We start from the raw sequence: 18,383 nt of genomic DNA on the forward strand, positions 1-18,383 counted from the left end.
CACTGCTCAGCCCAGTGGTGGAAAGCTGAGCACACAGCGGGTGCTTACTGCCCCCACTTGCCATCTGCTCTCCAGTAGATCGAGGGACCTCAGACAGGGATCTGAGAAGTGGCAGGTTCCAATAAACTGACCAACAGAATGAAGTCACTCTGGGAAGCCATGAGGTGACTTTACAGCCCAAGCGTGTAAATACACACACAGAGGATAATATATATTCTTTTTTTTTTTTTTTTTTGAAACAGAGTCTCGCTCTGTCAGCCAAGCTGGACTGCAGTGGCGCAATCACAGCCCATTGCAACCTCCACCTCCCGGGTTCAAGCGATCCTCCCACCTCAGCCTCCCAACTAGCCTGAACCACAGGCACATGCCATCACACCCGACTAAGTCTGTTTGGTTTTTGTAGAGATGGGGTCTCACTATGTTGCCCAGGTCGGTCTCGAATTCCTGGGCCCAAGTGATTCTCTCATCTTGGCCTCTCAAACTGTTGGGATTACAGGCGTGAGCCACCATGCCCAGCTGAGACTACTTTCTGGATCTGACAAAGTATTAGAAAGGAGCGGGTGGCTTCTCCTTTGTCTCTGGTTTGGCAATCGGAGCTTTCAGGGCACAGTGTTTGTCTCCAGATGTTGATGGAAGTGGGTACTCCTTGGTGGCCTGCAACAGGAAAAGTGTGTTCTTTCATTGTTTTCTATACACATAGACAACCGTTTTTCCAGGAAGGCAGCCCCATCTTTAGTCACTGACTGAGGGCCTATCATCAGTCATGATGAAGACCGAGTCAGGTGTGTGCAGGCCCAGAACTAGCACATCACAGCCCCAGAGTGGGCTCCAAACCCGAGACCTGGTAGACCAGAGCCTGCAGGATAATTTCCCCCTTAAGATGGGTAGATTTACTGTTCCACAGCCAACAGGTGGATAGTGTAACTAGAACAATCTGTCATGGGACTAAGTGGAAGAATCCATCAGCACTACACAGGCATCTTTTCTTCAAATACAACTGTAAAATCTCCACTGAAGAGACAGTCATACCTTGGGGGTGCTCAGGGAATCTAGGTATTGGCACTCCAAGGTGGCAAGCCTGGGGGAATTGAAGGGAAACAATAATTGGAAATGTTAGAAGGAAATGTATATGGAGAAATTAATAGAGAAATGATTATTTTAATGCGACATGTAAGTGTAAATAGGACAGCCAATTGAAGCAGCCCCGCAGTAGGGGCAGGCATTGTGAACGGAGAGGTGAGACTGAAGGCTCCGAGCAGCATCTGCATATGCGTCAGCAGAAGGACTTCAGGGCACGATTCCTTAAGAACAGGACATAGAAGAGAGGAAGCATAGTGTCAGGAATTCAGTCAGAAAACACCTTCAGCTGTCAGTGGAAGAAAGAAAACATTCCAGGAAAGACAACAGGATGGAATGGGACGGTGAGGGCTATGAGACAAGTTAGACACAAAAATACAGTAAATGCAGGCACCACAAATCAATGGACAGAGATGGCAGATAAAAATGGATTACTTGGCCGGGCATGGTGGTTCATGCTTATAATCCCAGCACTTTGGGAAGCCGAGGTGAGTGTGTCACTTGAGCTCAGGAGTTCAAGACCAGCCTGGGCAACATGGTGAAACCCCATCTCTACAAAAATTAGCCAGGTGTAGTGGCACGTGCCTGTAGTCCCAGCTACTTGGAGGCTGAGGCAGGAGCATTGCTTGAACCTGGGAAGCAGAGGTTACAGTGAGCCGAGATCATGCCATTGCACTCCAGTCTGGGCAATAAAGTGAGACCCTGTCAAAAAAAAAAAAATAGGATTATGTAGAGAAAAATATATTTGCATTCTTAACATCACCTACAAGAGTGGACTTTAGGTCCATGCTGTCCACAGCAGCAGCCACCCAGCCATGTGTGGCTACTGAGATGTAGCCAAACCAAGTGTGTCATGACTCTGAAACACCAGGTATCAAGCATGGAAAAGGACAACTTTAAATACCTTAATTTTTATATTGATTATGTGTTGAAATAATATTTTAGATATATTGGGTTTCAAAAGTATCATTAAAGTGAATTTCAACTATTTTGATTACTTTTTTAATGTGTTTGCTGGAAATTTTTAAATTACATATGTAGCTAACATATTTTTATTGGCTAGCACTGCTGTAAATGGGCTCCAGATCTAAATGCAAAAGGTAAAAAATATAATGTTAATAGGCCGGGTACGGTGGCTCACGCCTGTGATCCCAGCACTTTGGGAGGCCAAGGCGGGCAGATCACCTGAGGTCAGCAGTTCAAGACCAGCCTGGCCAATATGGTGAAACCCCGTCTCTACTAAAAATACAAAAATTAGCCAGGCGTGGTGGCGCGCACCTGTAGTCCCAGCTACTCGGGAGGCTGAGGCAGGAGAATGGCATGAACCTGGGAGGCGGAGGTTGCAGTGAGACCAGATCACACCACTGCACTCCAGCCTGGACAACAAGAGTGAAACTCCATCCCCCCAAAAAACAAAAACAACAACATAACGTTAATAGAATAAAATGTAGGAGAATATCTTGAGACTAAGGAGGCTACAAAAGAACGTCTTATACAAAAGTTCAAAAGCAGGCCAGGTGCAGTGGCTCACCTGTAATCCCAGCACTTTGGGAGGCAAGATGGGAGGATCACTGGAACTCAGAAGTTCAAGACCAGCCTGGGCAACACAGCGAAACTCCATCTCTACAAAAAAAAAATTTTTCAATTAGCCGGGCATGGTGGCACGCACCTGTAGTCCTAGCTACTTGGGAGGCTGAGATGGAAGGATTGCTTGAGCCCAGGGTTGAGGCCGCAGTGAGCCATGATCACACCACTGCACTCTAGCCTGGGCAACAGGCTGTCTCAAAAAAAAAAAAAAAAAAAATTCAAAAGCATAGCTTTAAGATAAAAATTAATTTCATTGCACAAGAAATAAGGATTTCTGTTCGATGAAGGACACCATGGACAGACTTAATAATTAGTGGAATGAGAGATGGCATTTGAGACCAATAAGAGATTAGAATATATGAAAAAGCCTTACAAATCAACAACAAAAAAGGAGCCTACAACCTGAAAAGAACACAGTGAGACCCCCATCTCTACAAAAAAAATTTTTTCAATTAGCTGGATGGGGTGGTCCACACCTGTGGTCCCAGCTGCTCCAGAGGCTAAGATAGGAAGATCACTTGGGCCTGGGAGGTTGAGGCTACAGTGAGCCATAATGGTGCCACTGCACTCTAGCCTGGACAACAAAGTGACACCCTGACTCAAAAATAATAGTAGTAATAGTTAAAGGCCGGGCGAGGTGGCTCACGCCTGTAATCCCAACACTTTGGGATGCCAAGGCCAGCGGATCGCTTGAGGTCAGGAGTTTGACACCAGCCTGGCCAACACGGTGAAACCCCGTCTCTACTAAAAATACAAAAATTAGCTGGGGGTGGTAGCGCACGCCTGTAGTCCCAGCTACTGGGGAGGCTGAGGCAGGAAAATGGCTTAAAAGCAGGAGGTGGAGGTTGCAGTAAGCCGAGATCGCACCACTGCCCTCCAGCCTCGGCGACACAGTGAGACTCTGTCTTTAAAAAATTAAATAAAAAATAAAAATAAATAAAATTGGAAGGACAGTGCCTCTTCTGAAATGGCCGAGAAACAAAAAGAACTCAAGGAAAGAACATAACCAAGTAGCTGGGGTGGAAGAGGGCAGCCTGGGGAATGTGTCCCCGATGGTATCAGAGAAGCCATTATGGAGCCACTACAATGAGGAATGGTGGCTGACAACCTCCCTGGCAGGCTCTACTAGGAGATAAACCCAAACCATCAATCTCCATAAAAGGCTACTCTTTGTTGGACGGTGACAGCGGGGAATCAGCCTAAACTCTTTTTTTTTTGAGACCGAGTCTTGCTCTGTCACCCAGGCTGGAGTGCAGTGACACCATCTCGGCTCACTGCAACCTCCGCCTCCCGGGTTCCAACGATTCTCCTGCCTCAGCCTCCCGAGTAGTTGGGATTACAGGCGCCCGCCACCACGCCCGGGTATGTTTTGTATTTTTAGTAGACACGGGGTTTCACCATGTTGGCCAAGCTGGTGTGGAACTCCTGAACTCGTGATCCGCCCGCCTCGGCCTCCCAAAGTGCTGGGATTACAGGCGTGAGCCGCCGCACCCGGCCCGCCTAAGCTTGTTTTTACCGCCAGGAGGTGCCCTTGGACCACAGCTGAATTTTGAATACTAGACAGTCGGGAAACTCACAGTTGCCTAGACTTCCAGCTTGGTGTGTACGAGGAGACCCTGTCCCACCCCAAAACTAGGGACCTCGCTGGGCCTCTCCACCAAGTATTCCTTTGGTGTGCTCACCACAGACCAGGACTGTGATGGACACACAATGAGAGAGAGAGAACCAGACCACGGATACTCACGAGCAAACAAAACATGACTAAGCGGAGCCTGGGTAGCAATGCCTCTTAGGCCTGTCCCAGTTCTGCCAGGTTATCTTTCTGCCCCTTGGTTCTCAGTTTCCGTACCAATAAATAACACGTCTGCAATGACAAACTTTAAAATAATGTTTAAAGCTCTACAAAACAATGACTAGTTTTGCTTAAAATGTGGCGCACCTGTATTTTTGAAATGTTGGCCCAAGCTGCCACAGAAGCCGGCCAGCCCGCTACAAAAGCCCCTTTTTACGGCCCTCTGGGAGATTCCCCTTTGTCATTAGCTCCCCGCCCCACTGAGAGGGCCCAAGAGCAGGACCCATTGTGATGGTGAGTGACTCCCCGAGGCCTCCGCTTTTCTAGGCAGTGGTTGCGTTCAGAGCCCCTCTGACGCAGCAGCAGCGACCCTTTCCAGGGTGGTGACTGACTGGGGGGCTGGGGCTGGGGGTAGGCTGACCTCCGCGGCGCCGCGCCGCCACCAACAGGCCCCGCCCCCGTGCTGCGCGGTCATTTGTATGCAGCCTCGGGATTGGTCACTCGGCTCCCGCGAGGGGAAGGGGAGGGAAGCAGCGCGCACTCGCGCGTGCGTGAGCTGGCGCGCGAGAAAGGGCCCGGTCGCGTCGAGGCTCGAGCGGCCGTCGCCATTTTGTAGGGTTCTGTCTGACGCGGGAGCCGCCGCCGCTGCCGCCACCCGCAGGTGCGAGGGGGTCTTGTGTGTGTGATGTGGGGAGCTCGGGGGCGGGTCGGGCCGGGCCGGGCCGGGCCTCCGGCAGACGGCACGGCCCGGATTTGGGTTTCTCATTTTGCAGCGGGAGGTCCGGGAAGACAACGGGAGGAGGCGGGGCCGGGTCTCCGGAAGGAGGCGGGGCAGGGGTCGGGTCGAGTCTTTGTTGGGGCGAAGAAGCTGGAGGGCGGGCCGCTGTGGGGCGGGGTGGTTGGTCCCCGGTTTGGGGGAAAGGGGACTTTTTTCTTTTTAGAGTATCTTGAAAGGCGCTAGTGCGCGGAGGAGAGGTACACAGATTTCCCTCCAAAACCTTGTTACGAGGCGCACTGCGATTGATGCCCCTTGCCTTTGGGCTTTTCTCTTTCCTCATTTTAAGGCACGAAACAGCTAATTCTGGTATTTCATTGCGCTCCACTTCACGGAGATGATAGACTGTGCTATGCATGCTGACCCTCGACCTCCTATTTGCATGTCACACATAGCTCGCACTTCTCGAGAACCGCCCTTCTTCTATTGAGGAGGAATAATTAATGTCTATAGGAGGGTCTTGAAGGTGCAAGAACTTTGGAGGATTAGACGAAAATGCTGCAGTGCACCGAAATTTCCCACCACACCCCTGACTTTTGAAGTCTTGTTTTTCTCTCCCAGGCTCTTGTCAGGATGGTGAAGCTGTTCATCGGAAACCTTCCCCGGGAGGCCACAGAGCAGGAGATTCGCTCTCTTTTCGAACAGTATGGGAAGGTGCTGGAGTGTGACATAATTAAGAACTACGGCTTTGTGCACATAGAAGACAAGACGGCAGCTGAGGATGCCATACGCAACCTGCACCATTACAAGCTTCATGGGGTGAACATCAACGTGGAAGCCAGCAAGAATAAGAGCAAAGCTTCAACCAAGTTACACGTCGGTAACATCAGCCCCACTTGTACCAACCAAGAGCTTCGAGCCAAGTTTGAGGAGTATGGTCCGGTCATCGAATGTGACATCGTGAAAGATTATGCCTTCGTACACATGGAGCGGGCAGAGGATGCAGTGGAGGCCATCAGGGGCCTTGACAACACAGAGTTTCAAGGTGAACTGCTCTGGGCCTGGGTAGTAGCGCCGAGTGGGGTCTAGCTCAAGACAGGCAAGAACACAAGACTATAGAACTTGCTGGGTGGTCTCTTCCATTCTGTTTTAGCTGGAAATAATAGATTATGTTTACCGCTCTTAAGCATAATTTACCCCTGGGGAAGCAAACACTTCCCCTTTTCGGGTTTGCTAAGATGTTGCTCACCGACTGCATAGAATCACAAACTGTGGGTTACTTTATCCTGCGGGATTCTTGCATTGATTCGAGTGCTGTTGGAAGTGTAATCTGCTTGGGGAAACGAGTACCTCATGAGAGAGGGGAGGATAAAGGTCCATGGCTTACCTGCTTCTTTGGTGATGATCAGGAAGCCTTACATTTGAGGGTTTAAGTGCTTAAGATTTATATTCTTTACTGCTTTGGGTGGATACTGGTGGGAAAGAAGAAAAAAGACATCTAGAGGAAGCCCTGTATTATAAATCTGGGTAGCAAGTCTGGATCTGCGGGAGTATGTTTTGGTTGCTCAAAGTTGTGCAGTCTCTTCAAGCAGAGTCAAAAAACATGCCATGGAGTGTTCCGCTCCACCTGTTATTTCACCCTCAGAAAAGGAAATTTCTAAATATATCAGACTCAATGGGAATGATGGTCCGGCTTCTGAAGAAATTCCAGTACAAGCATCGTAGAGCATATCATACTATTTATACCGATAATAAAGGTACATATGTTGTCACTAATACCACAAGAGGTTGTCAGAAGACTCTAGAACTGTGCTAATATGGTAACCACATGCGGCTTAGTAAATTGAAATTAACTGAGATTAGATAAAATTTAAAATTCAATTTTTCAAGTGTATACCAGACATGTTTCAAGCACTCAGTAGTCATGAGGCCTGTGGCTACCGTATTAATAGAGACACAGAACATTTCCATCATCATAGAACATTCTTTTGGATAGCACTGTTCTACAAGTGTTTTGTTAACAGTATCGTCTTGGACCTCATGTTCATAGCCACTTTTGTGGTCCCTAAGTCAACACCTTTTTTGCCCTGAGTGTCATTAAAGGGGTTGTTAAGAAGTACTTTTGGGTCCTCTGTTAAAACTAAAAAACAGAATGAGAAAAATAATGGGAGAAGAGGAAAAGTTGACCAGAGAAGGGTAAGAAAGTTTGCATAGTGGAGATTGGTAGAGGAGCACCATCAAGTATCTCTAGCTTCAGCCGGTGATGCCTTGGCCTTTAGCTGCTCTTTAAAGCATAGGGCAAAGGTTGCAGATACTTGCTACCATTAACTAGTGTGTGACCTTGGACAAGTGTTTTAACATCTCTTTGCTTCATTTTCTTTACTAAAATTGTCCCCACTTATGGAGTTAATGATCCTTGCCGTACCTCCCTCACAGGACTGTAGTGGGGCTAAAATGAAGTAATAGATGTGACAGTGTTTTGACAGTAAAAGCGCTATATGATGACAGGTGATTGTTCTTTGCAACCATGAGTGTTTCTGTTGTGGTTAGAAAATTACTGAAAGTGTGATAGTGAAGCTTTCCTTATTTGTTTGTTTTTTTACATTTGTTTTTCCTTTTCTTATTTTGGAATGTTGTTGCATTTTCAGCTTTTAAAAGTATTCTTAATTATTTTCATTTGATGGGGGAGATCATCATGATGGACAGTGGAGACTGGGGAAGGGGGTTTTCTCCTGACAGGTGATGAGCAAAATGTAAAAGAATGTAAAGTTGGGTACAAACTGCAGAGATATTCTAGTAATGTCATACAGAATGCCCTTGCCTTTTAAATATATTTAATACAGGCAGGGTGCGATGTCTCACACCTGTAATCCCACCACTTTGGGAGGCCAAGGCGGGTGGATCACCTGAGGTCAGGAGTTCGAGACCAGCCTGGCCAACATGGTGAAATCTCGTCTCTACTGAAAATACAAGAAAACTAGCAAGGCATGGTAGTGTGTGCCTGTAATCCCAGCTACTTGGGAGGCTGAGACAGGAGAATCGCTTGAACCTGGGAGGTAGAGGTTGCAGTAAACTGAGATCGTGCCACTGTATTCCAGTCTGGGCAACAGCGAGACTCCTTCTCAAAAAAAAAAAAAGAAGGAAAAAAAAAACCATATATATATTTAATACAACTGAATAAAAGGAAAAGGACAGGCCAGGTGCCGTGGCGCGCGCCTGTAATCCCAGCACTTTGGGAGGCCGAGGCAGGGGGATCACAAGGTCAAGAGATTGAGTCCATCCTGGTCAACATGGTGAAACCCCATCTCTACTAAAAATACAAAAAAAAAATTAGCCGGGCATGGTGGCAGGCGCCTTGTAGTCCCAGCTACTCGGGAAGCTGAGGCAGGAGAATGGCGTGAACCTGGGAGGCGGAGCTTGCAGTGAGCTGAGATCACACCACTGTACTCCAGCCTGGGCTACAGAGCGAGACTCTGTCTCAAAAAAAAAAAAAAAGAAAAGCTACCTGAAGTTAATAAAGAAAAAAGAAAAGAAAAGAAAAAAAAATCAGTTAATTGGGGGGAGTTGGCTTAGGATGAATATGTGTTTTAATAAGGCAGGTATAATTACTTTAGGATGTGAGTATCTGAATAATGCAGTGGATCCATAAGATTTTTAAAAACATCACTTCCTTAGAAAGTGCAAACACTAAAATGAATTGGAAAAGAAAAATCCTGTATTTGGTTTTCATGTTCTTAACTTGGCTCCTCTGGAGAGAGCACTCTCCTCCTAGTTATAGAGAGAGACGTTTTTATAACCAGCTCTGGTTTTTTTCTCCCAGATGACAAGAGCAAGCTTAGCACTGGATAGTAAGTTGTAGTTTCACAGAAAATACAATCTGGATACCAGTTTGACACGTTTCAATTTAAGTTATTTTCAGTTGTCTACTAATGAAGGTGGCCTCTTAAAAGGGCCACTTGAGCCCAGGTGAGGTGGCTCACACCTGTAATCCCAGCACTCTGGGAGGCCGAGGCGGGGGTGGATCACCTAAGGTCAGGAGTTCAAGACTAGCCTGGTCAACATGGTGAAACCCTGTCTCTACTAAAAATACAAAAATTAGCTAGGTATGGTGGCACACACCTGTAATCCCAGCTACTCAGGAGGCTGAGGCAGGAGAATCACTTGAACCCAGAGGCAGAGGTTGCAGTGAGTCAAGACCGTGCCACCGCACTCTAGCCTGGGCAGCAGAGCAAGACTCAGTCTCAAAAATGAACAAATCAACAAAAAAGTGCCACTTGAACATCTTTTGAACCTTTATTTCTATATGTTAATGGCTGCCATTGAGGCTTTTTGCATTGTATGACTTCTAAAAGGAAGTAGCGGAATCTGAGTTTACCTTACTCTTTCAGGATCTGTTTCCTTTCTACAGCCAGCAGTGAACTCAATTTATTTCCCTAGCACACACAGTTTGTATTGGAAGACCTAAAGAAGCTATTCCCAAATAACAATCAGGCAGCTTAATTGGGAAGAATATGTGAGAGTTCAGGTGTCTTGTTTTTTTTTTTCCGTATATGTAAACAAGCATTAAGTCAGACTACTACTCTGTATTAGCTACCTCCCCAATCTTTTCTGGATCATGGCACTTGACAGGCGCTCAGAAATTAAGACCCCAAGTTTCCCACTTCTCAGCATTTTAATGCTCTTTTCTGTTACAGCTTTCAAAATAAAACACTTTTATTGGGCTGGTTTTCTGGAAAATGTTGGCAACAAACTTCAGTAACTTTTGGAAGTCTCAGGAAATCTTTTTAAGCTTTTGGCCTGTCCAAGTGTAGTAGAGTAGAAGAATTGATCTTTCATTTTTCTTTGCCCTGATTCCTTAAGGTATAATAATAGAGAGGCATAGTCTTTTTCAATTACTATAAAAACTTTAGGGTATTTAAATTAAAAGGCTAGGCTGGATGTGGTGGCTCATGCCTGTAATCCCAGCCCTTTGGGAGGCCGAGACAGGCGGATCACCTGAGGTCAGGAGTTCGAGACCAGCCTGGCCAACATGGTGAAACCTCGTCTTCACTAAAAATAGAAGAAATTAGCCAGGTGTGGTAGCGTGCGCCTGCAGTCCCAGCTACTCGGGAGGCTGAGGCAGGAGAATTGCTTGAGCCCAGGAGGCACAAGTTGCAGTGAGCCGACATTGCGCCACTGCACTCCAGCCTGGGCAACAGAGCAAGACTCTGTCCCAAAAAAAAAAAAATAAATAAATAATAAAAATAAATTAAAAGGCTAATTATAACCGTTGGAACGACTGGTTGTTTTGTTTTTTTTTTTTTTGGAGACAGTCTTGCTCTATTGCCTAGGCTGGAGTGCAGTGGCACGATCTCAGCCCACTGCAGCCTCCGCCTCCCGGGTTCAAGTGATTCTTGTGCCTCAGCTTCCCAAATAGCTGGGACTACAGGCATGTGCCACCATGCCCAGCTGATGTTTTGTATTTTTTTAGTAGAGAGGGGGTTTCGCCATGTTGGCGAGGCTGGTCTCGAACTTTTGGCCTCAGGTGATTGGCCCACCTCAGCCTCCCAAAGTGCTGGGATTACAGATATGAGCTACCACACTCAGCTTGGAGAAACTGTTTGAAAAAAATTTTTTAAACCTGTCATCCCTATTATAGATTTTTTTAGTTCTAGGTTAAAAAATTGGGCCGGGTGCAGTGGCTCACGCTTGTAATCCCAGCACTTTGGGGGTGCCGAGGCGGGTGGATCACGAAGTCAGGAGTTCAAGACCAGCCTGGCCAAGATGGTGAAACCCCATCTCTGCTAAAAATACAAAAATTGCTTTAAAACCACACCAATGGTGGCAGGTGCCTGTAATCTCAGCTACTCGGGAGGCTGAGGCAGGGAATTGCTTGAACCCGGGAGGTGGAGGTTGCAGTGAGCCGAGATTTCGCCACTGCACTCCAGCCTGGGCGACAGAGCAAAACTATGTCTCAAAAATCAAACAAACAAAACAAAAAAATTGATACCTGCATCCTTTTCACAACTACACAGAGGTAGATTTTGCCACAGATAAACTTGATTTCCCACCCTCTAAATAAAAGCAGGAATGAAGATTGGATTTAGTTAAAAAACATCAAGGTAAAATTGTTGGGTTTTGTTTCTCCAAAAAATGGACCCAGAATCTGTAAAAGTAAAGTGCAAATTTAATTGAATTTTTTTGTTAAAAATGTTACTTTTAGGTCTCCGGATTGGCTCTTTTTTAGACTGTCATGGTCACTCTGACTTCACAATTGGAGCATAGTTTGTGTCTGTCACATAGCTTAATGTCACCATGTATATTTGAAAGCCAAGACATCTATAATCTTTTAATCTAAATTATAGGGAACTATGCATTTGAGATATAAATTATGGCAGAAATCTGTGTTTCTGTTCAAAGCACAGTTAGCATTGTGGCCCCTAACATCTAACAAGAGTATTTAAATCTCTGAAAACAATGGGATGGCAAAATGCTTTTAGAGATTTAGTGCCATTTTGGGTATCTGCTGACTCTATTGGTGATAGTGGATGCTGCCTGTCTCCTAGCAGTTGGAGGTATAAAGCCTGAGCACTTTTGTTTCTGCTAGAAACTGGAGTGATAGGACTCTTTGACATTGGGCAAAAGGAATTTGACTAAAGTGATATTGCTGCACTAACCCGCTCCCCTCTCAGGGTCAGTGCATGGCACTGTTCTGGCTGCCGTCCTGAATAGGGCTATTTCCAACAGGATGGTGGAGCACAAGGCATCCTCTCGCATAGCTGCATCCAGAACAAGGCCTGTTAAAGAGAGAGCAACTTGCTGATTGCAGAGGGGGGATTTGTTCTCGGCAGTCCTTAAGAGTAATGAGAAGCCCCTGTTCTTTGTATCTGTACTGACTGCGTTTTCCTTTTTTTTTTTTTTTTTTTTTTTTTTGAGATGGAGTCTCACACTGTTGCCCAGACAGGAGTGCAGTGGTGTGATCTCCACTCACTGCAACCTCCACCTCCCAGGTTCAAGCAATTCTCCTGCCTCAGCTTCCCGTGCATTTTCTTTTGGCTACAATTTGGAAAGCACTGACTTGATCTCCAGGAGAGTCTTGTGCAACCTGGGACTAAATAATGCCAGGAATACTCCTTTTCTTTAACTGCTTTTAAAGACTTCAGATGCTTTCATCAGTAAGGGTCCGTGGGTTTGGTGGTTCACAATCCCTGGGCAAAGATTGTTTTCTTCTCTTAGCTGTTCCTCAGTGCTGGTCATTTCCTGGAAGCCGAAATGGATGTGGCCCATTTATGTGGGTTCCTAGAGGTCTCTAGGCAAATGCTGCATTTTTCTAACTAGTAGTTAATCCCTATAAAGAATTGTAAGTTACATGGCAGGATGAAATGCCAGTCATTTCATTACATGTCAAGACACTGTCCCTAAGAAACCAGTACTGTTTCAAGATCTAATTCTTGTTGTTGAGAAACCTTGGTCAGGTAGCTTTCCACAGTAGCCTTGGGGGGGTGGGGGGTGGGCTGAGTTGAAATCTGGAAGGTCTTATAACTCCCAGAGATACTAGAGATGAAGCAGATGACAAGCCAGGTATGGTTTGTGTACCCATCATTGGAGCCTTCTGGTGACATCTGCAAAAATAGCTGGAGGAAACAAGATGGATGGACGATTGATGTGGTTTTTAAGCAGCAGTAAATAGGCCTTAATCCTTAGTCAATCAGTGAGAGATGGGCAAGATGCCTTCCAAATCTGGCTTAACTGAGGTTTTGTTGGTTGATTTTGGAAGTATTGGCAGAATTTGAATCATTACAAGTAATAACAGTCTTAGCAGTGAGAAGTGGAAACTTTTCCAATTGTTGTGTATAAGGGGAAAAAGGAAAGTTGTGGAGACAGAACCAGGAGGGAGTCTGGTCTACTCCTGGCCTAAGTAGAAAGTATTGACTGGTCTCTGAGGAATCAAATTTTCTAGCTCTCATCTGTATTAAACTTCAACTACTGGCAGGGCGCAATGGCTCACGCCTGTAATCCCAACACTTTGGGAGACCAAGGCGGGCAGATCACCTGAGGTCGGGAGTTTGAGACCAGCCTGACCAACATGGAGAAACCCTGTCTGTACTAAAAATACAAAATTAGCCAGGCATGGCAGCGCATGCCTGTAATCCCGGCTACTCGGGAGGCTGAGGCAGGAGAATTGCTTGAATCCAGGAGATGGAGGTTGCGGTGAGCTGAGATTGCGCCACTGCACTCCAGCCTGGGCAACAGGAGGGAAACTCCATCTCAAAAAAAAACAAAACAAAACAAAAAAAAACTTCAACTACTTTTTAAAGGAGGTTGCTGAAATAGGGTCACAGGTGTGTGCGTCTGTGTGTCTTATGACAACTAATTTACTTTCATTTAGGGGAGGAGAGGAAAAAGAGTGTCAGTGAGTTAAAATAAATCTTCTTACATCTGTTCCCTCAAGGCAAAAGAATGCATGTGCAGTTGTCCACAAGCCGGCTTCGGACTGCCCCTGGTATGGGAGACCAGAGTGGCTGCTATCGGTGTGGGAAAGAAGGGCACTGGTCCAAAGAGTGCCCAGTAGATCGTACAGGTCGTGTGGCAGACTTTACTGAGCAGTATAATGAACAATATGGAGCAGTTCGCACACCTTACACCATGGGCTACGGGGAATCCATGTATTACAACGATGCATATGGAGCACTCGACTACTATAAGCGATACCGGGTCCGCTCTTATGAGGCAGTAGCAGCGGCGGCAGCGGCTTCTGCATACAACTACGCAGAGCAGACCATGTCCCATCTGCCTCAAGTCCAAAGCACAACTGTGACCAGCCACCTCAACTCTACTTCTGTTGATCCCTACGACAGACACCTATTGCCAAACTCTGGCGCTGCTGCCACTTCAGCTGCTATGGCTGCTGCTGCGGCCACCACTTCCTCCTACTATGGAAGGGACAGGAGCCCACTGCGTCGTGCTGCAGCCATGCTCCCCACAGTTGGAGAGGGCTACGGTTATGGGCCAGAGAGTGAGTTATCTCAGGCTTCTGCAGCTACACGGAATTCTCTGTATGACATGGCCCGGTATGAACGGGAGCAGTATGTGGACCGAGCCCGGTACTCAGCCTTTTAAAAACTGGAGGTGAGAGATGGGTGGGAATGGTTAAAAGATTCCATTTAGTTCCCTTGAAAGAGACCCATGCTTCATAAAAGAGGCTAGAGCCACCTGTTTGCTCTCTGGACAGTATCCAAAAGGTGCAAATTACAAGTTAGTCTTCAATATTTCTCTAGCTTAGGCCACAAGTTCCATTTGGCCTGTCAAGGTATTAGTGTATGACTCCAACCAACTTGTTCCTTCTGAGAGAACAACAAATTCAATTTGTTAGAACATTCTTTAATCAGTTGTAAGCATATTTGGGTTACAGAAAAACATTTGAGAGATCTAACATTTGTTATGTGCCCTCTGTATATCATCTATACGATAAGACTGAAATATTTTATTCTTTTACAGAGAAGAGAACTAAAGCTCAGAGAGGTTAAGTACTTTGCCCAAAGTCATTTGGTAAATGAAAGGTAGAATCAGAATTCAAACTCAGGCCTGTCTGATACCAAAACCCATGCTCTGCTCGCTCTACTACAGAAGTACTGTAGTGATAAGCTGAAGGGTACAGGTTCAGGGAGTAATGAATATCACAGTGAGAATTTTAACTATTACTTTAGGCTTACAGTTTGCTAATAAAACTGCTACTTGAAGGCAGAGGCAGTGGCTCACTCCTGTAATCCTAACACTGGGAGGCTGAGGTGGGAGGATCACTTGAGCCCAGGAGTTCAAGACCAGCCTAGGCAACATAGCAAGACCCTGTCTCTACAAAGAAAATTAAATTAGCAGGGTGTGATGGGGAGCACCTGTGATCCCAGCTACTCAGAATGCTGAGGTTGGAAGGATCGCTTGAGCCCAGGAGTGAAAAGAGGCTGCAGTGAGCTATGATCACACCACTGTATTCCAGCCTGGGCAACAGAGTGAGACCGTCTCTCCTTTAAAAAAAAAAAAACCTACTTCTTGGGTCACTGTCCTTTGTCAAAGGAGACTTCTAATATACCTACATGCCAGAGGAAGTCCTATAAATTTTAAATGTTTACTTCCAAGACATTTACTTGAAAGTTGAATGTTTTGATGTTCTGTCCCATGGAGTCCTTATTAGTAATCTAGACCATCTTGTTCTATATGGGCACTTAAGCCCTGTTTCTTCATAGCCTGTTATGCTGTCATTTAGACCTGGATGCTTCCTGTTTCTTCCAGCAATTTTTGTTTTGTGTTTTTTGTTGTTGAAGAGAGGAACATTTAAGGAGTTAGATAAACTGGTAATTTTCAGATGTGTAGAAAATTGCATAGGTGGTGAAAGCCAACGCCATAGGCTCTGAAATTTTACTGTTTCCTACATCAGGAAATGTGTACCAAAAGTGCTAAAATGCCAAGAATAATTTTGAGTATCTAAAGATAGATAAATCTTTTCATCTGAGTGGAAATGGCATTATGACAACTTTATATTCTCATGGTTTTCCTTGTACCTTGAAATTGAGCATCACTTGAATTGGAGCCCCAGAAGCAAGGTTAAAGTGAGTTACTACTGAGTTTCTGGTGTTCCTAACTTATCCCTTTGGTATATACGTAGAAGATAACAAAGCAGCTCTGTACAGTGGCTCGTGCCTGTAGTCCCAACTATTCAGGAAGCTGAGGCTGGAGGATCCCTTGAGCCCAGGAGTGAGAGACTGCAGTTAGCCATTGCACTCCAGCCTGGGCAAGAGTGGCTCCTCTCTCTCTTTAAAAAAAAAAAAAAAAAATTAAAAAGCAAAGCCATAGGAATTTGCTCTTTTATGTGAATTGAGAAGCAAATGTTATGAACCTGTAATAAGTTGTACCCTATATGCATGTCAGCAAGAATTGAGATCTCTTGAGACCACCATGCAGCTATGTGTGAAGCAAATGATCTTAAAATTTATAGTTTGCCATTAATTTTTACTTTTAATGCAGCTGGATCTAGCATGAGGTGGGATATGCTTCCGAAGTAAGCTGGTATAAATCTATCAGATAACCTGTCTCTCTTATGTTTCAAAGTTAAATATTAAATTCATATATTGTGGTCTTCAAAAGGTATTGCTAGGACATTTTAAAATGAATTTTGACTGCAAGCAGTGGTTGTTCAACTAACCTCTTTTTAGCGATGACTTTTAAAGAAACTTACCTTCCAGGTGTGAACCTCAAATGGACTGAATAACCCTGAGTTGGTTGCAGTCCCAGGAGCCTGATGTTAATGAGGCTGCCAGGATGAAATACTCCAGAACTGTTGGGGATCCAAATTCGGGTCTCACCCTAGCAGAACTGATCCAAGAACGTCACAACTTTTGAAGTCGATTGGCACAGATCAAGACCAAGATTTGGCCCTTTGTCTGTAATAAGTAGAGGAACTTGGTGTGAGTTAACTTTTTTTTTCCCCCAGCCATTGGTGTCTGGAGTTCCCATCATCAATAGAAGGATTAGAGAATTCTAGGAATGATTTCTTCTTTTGATTTGGCAAGGGAGATTTGGTCAATTAGGGGAACTACTGGAACTGTGGCTCTCACTCTGTGACAGTGTGACATGTAGGTGTGTTGGAATTGGGTGAATGACTGGCTGCTCCTTGATATCCTACCCCTTGTGACCATCATTTCTGAAAGCTTGTTTACTGTGAAAGATTAAAACGAAACACATTTAGAATAGTGTAATTCGCCATATATGACATCTCAGCATCTTCTGCTTTTCCTGGACCCCAAACTTAAATTGCAGTTCTTGAAAATGTATGTATGCCCTTTGTTACAGCAACAGTTACAGTTTGTTACAGCCTTCTGTCACAGGGGTTTTCTTGCCTAAAAGATGGATAAGAAAGATGTATTTATCACCAACACATTCTTCAGCTAGATTGCATCTTGTCCTATATATATAGCCATAAGTAGATTCCTATATATATAGCTGTTGATAGACTCCTAGGTAATTACATGGGATATGAGTTAGATCCAGTCTGACTTGGTTTTGTTTTGTTCTTTTTTTCCCCCCCCTGGAATACAGGACGGGACCCAGGGCGCTTGTACTCGGAGCCAGGCTGCTCTCCAGGCATTGTGTAAGCCTCTTGTGTTGTGCTCTCTTTCAGGTAGGATAATTGCGGACTGAACCCTCGGGCTGCGGTCATATATGAGAACTTGCTCCGCGCGGTCCCCTTTGCCGGGATGTTTCCATTGCTTCATGTTTCAGTAAACAAAAGGAGTTTGTGACCAACTATGTTTTCTTTCTTAATTCTTCTAAGTTGACTTTTCTTTCCTCCTGAAACTAGTCTCTGTAGCCTTTCACTCTGTTCCTTATATTCTCAGCCTCTGAGCAGCCCTAGGTAAGGATTATGCTGGCATCCCCTTTTTCCTGTGCAGTGGAACCCCTCTTATCTTGCTTTCCCTAGGAGTTGAATCCTCCCTGCCTACCTGCAGCATCTCCTTTCCCTTTAAAATGACCATGTAGTGGCAAGCAGCCTTTTACTCTTCTGTTAGCTCTGGACTCTTAACACTGAAGTTACTCTTCTGAAATTGCTAGGACCATTGGGGGTTTTGTTGTTTTGTTTTGTTTTTTTATGTCCAACCTGTGATCGTGGTACAGCATTAGCTGAAATTTACCCTTGTTTTACTCCACTCCTCCCTTTTTTTTTTAAAATTTTTTGACAAATAAACGTTTCTAACACTTAAATATCTTTTTATGTTTGTGTCTTTTTATTCTCTCCTAGTTCTTAAGCTACAAAGTTCAAACTAATAGATGTCAGAAATTTAGATATAGAAGGAAGGATTTAAGCCCAGGCATGGTGGCTCACACCTGTAATCTTAGCACTTCGGGAGGTTGAGGTGGGCAGGTCACTTAAGCCCGCTGAAGTTTAAGACCAGCCTGAGCAACATGTCGAAACCCTGTCTCTACCAAAAATAAAAAATTAGTTGGCCGGCTGGGCGTGGTGGCTCACGCCTGTAATCCCCAGCACTTTGCGAGGCCAAGGTGGGTGGATCACCTGAGGTCAGGTAGACCAGCCTGACCAATATCATGAAACCCCATCTCTACTAAAATATAAAAATTAGCTGGGCGTGGTGACAGGCGCCTGTAATCCCAGCTACTCAGGAGGCTGAGGCAGGAGAATCACTTGAACCCAGGAGGCAGAGGTTGCAGTTAGCCAAGACTGCG

The 18,383-nt window shown here is 45.3% G+C and overlaps 2 protein-coding genes and 1 long non-coding RNA gene across 9 annotated transcripts in view; 1 reads left to right on the forward strand and 2 right to left on the reverse strand.

Annotated features, from left to right (window-relative positions):
• Nucleotides 1–63: 63 nt before the first annotated feature.
• LOC134740307 (uncharacterized) lies at nt 64–2,808 on the reverse strand. Its single transcript, XR_010127680.1, has 3 exons — nt 2,609–2,808; nt 1,030–1,779; nt 64–654 (listed from the first exon to the last, which is right to left on the reverse strand). It is a non-coding gene; the product is annotated as an uncharacterized LOC134740307 (long non-coding RNA).
• A 1,965-nt stretch (nt 2,809–4,773) lies between these two features.
• LOC129008364 (RNA-binding protein 4B) lies at nt 4,774–17,903 on the forward strand. Of its 6 annotated transcripts, XR_008492535.2 has the most exons (5): nt 4,810–5,117; nt 5,793–6,216; nt 13,603–14,279; nt 16,388–16,609; nt 17,241–17,903. XR_008492535.2 is itself a non-coding variant. In XM_054440546.2 (4 exons), exons 2-3 carry the CDS (start codon nt 5,805–5,807, stop codon nt 14,268–14,270), a joined length of 1,080 nt encoding a protein of 359 aa, XP_054296521.1. In that variant the 5' UTR covers nt 4,774–5,117; nt 5,793–5,804; the 3' UTR covers nt 14,271–14,279; nt 17,241–17,903. The 6 variants fall into 6 exon arrangements, 4 of the variants coding, with proteins under 4 accessions (XP_054296521.1, XP_054296524.1, XP_063527754.1 ...); XM_054440546.2 differs by lacking the exon at nt 16,388–16,609 and having other exon boundaries at nt 4,774–5,117; XR_008492536.2 differs by lacking the exon at nt 4,810–5,117 and having other exon boundaries at nt 5,805–6,216; nt 17,323–17,448.
• LOC129008362 (RNA-binding protein 4) overlaps nt 14,516–18,383 on the reverse strand; it is a 30,203-nt gene continuing 26,335 nt past the window's right edge. For both annotated transcript variants that reach the window (XM_054440536.2, XM_054440537.2), the window contains exon 3: nt 14,516–17,041. In XM_054440536.2, coding sequence (XP_054296511.1) covers nt 17,001–17,041 — 41 coding nt within the window. In that variant the 3' untranslated portion in view covers nt 14,516–17,000. The remainder of the gene's footprint in view (nt 17,042–18,383) is intronic.

The sequence above is a fragment of the Pongo pygmaeus genome, chromosome 9 (assembly GCF_028885625.2).
Source record: "Pongo pygmaeus isolate AG05252 chromosome 9, NHGRI_mPonPyg2-v2.0_pri, whole genome shotgun sequence".
Lineage (NCBI taxonomy): Eukaryota > Metazoa > Chordata > Mammalia > Primates > Hominidae > Pongo > Pongo pygmaeus.

What these genes read in the sequence shown, in the direction of transcription:
- LOC129008364 (XM_054440546.2), top strand. Translation starts at nt 5,805, where the DNA reads ATGGTGAAGCTGTTCATCGGAAACCTTCCCCGGGAGGCCACAGAGCAG. An exon ending in TGACAACACAGAGTTTCAAG is followed by an intron (nt 6,217 to 13,602) that starts GTGAACTGCTCT and finishes TGTTCCCTCAAG; the next exon opens with GCAAAAGAATGCATGTGCAG.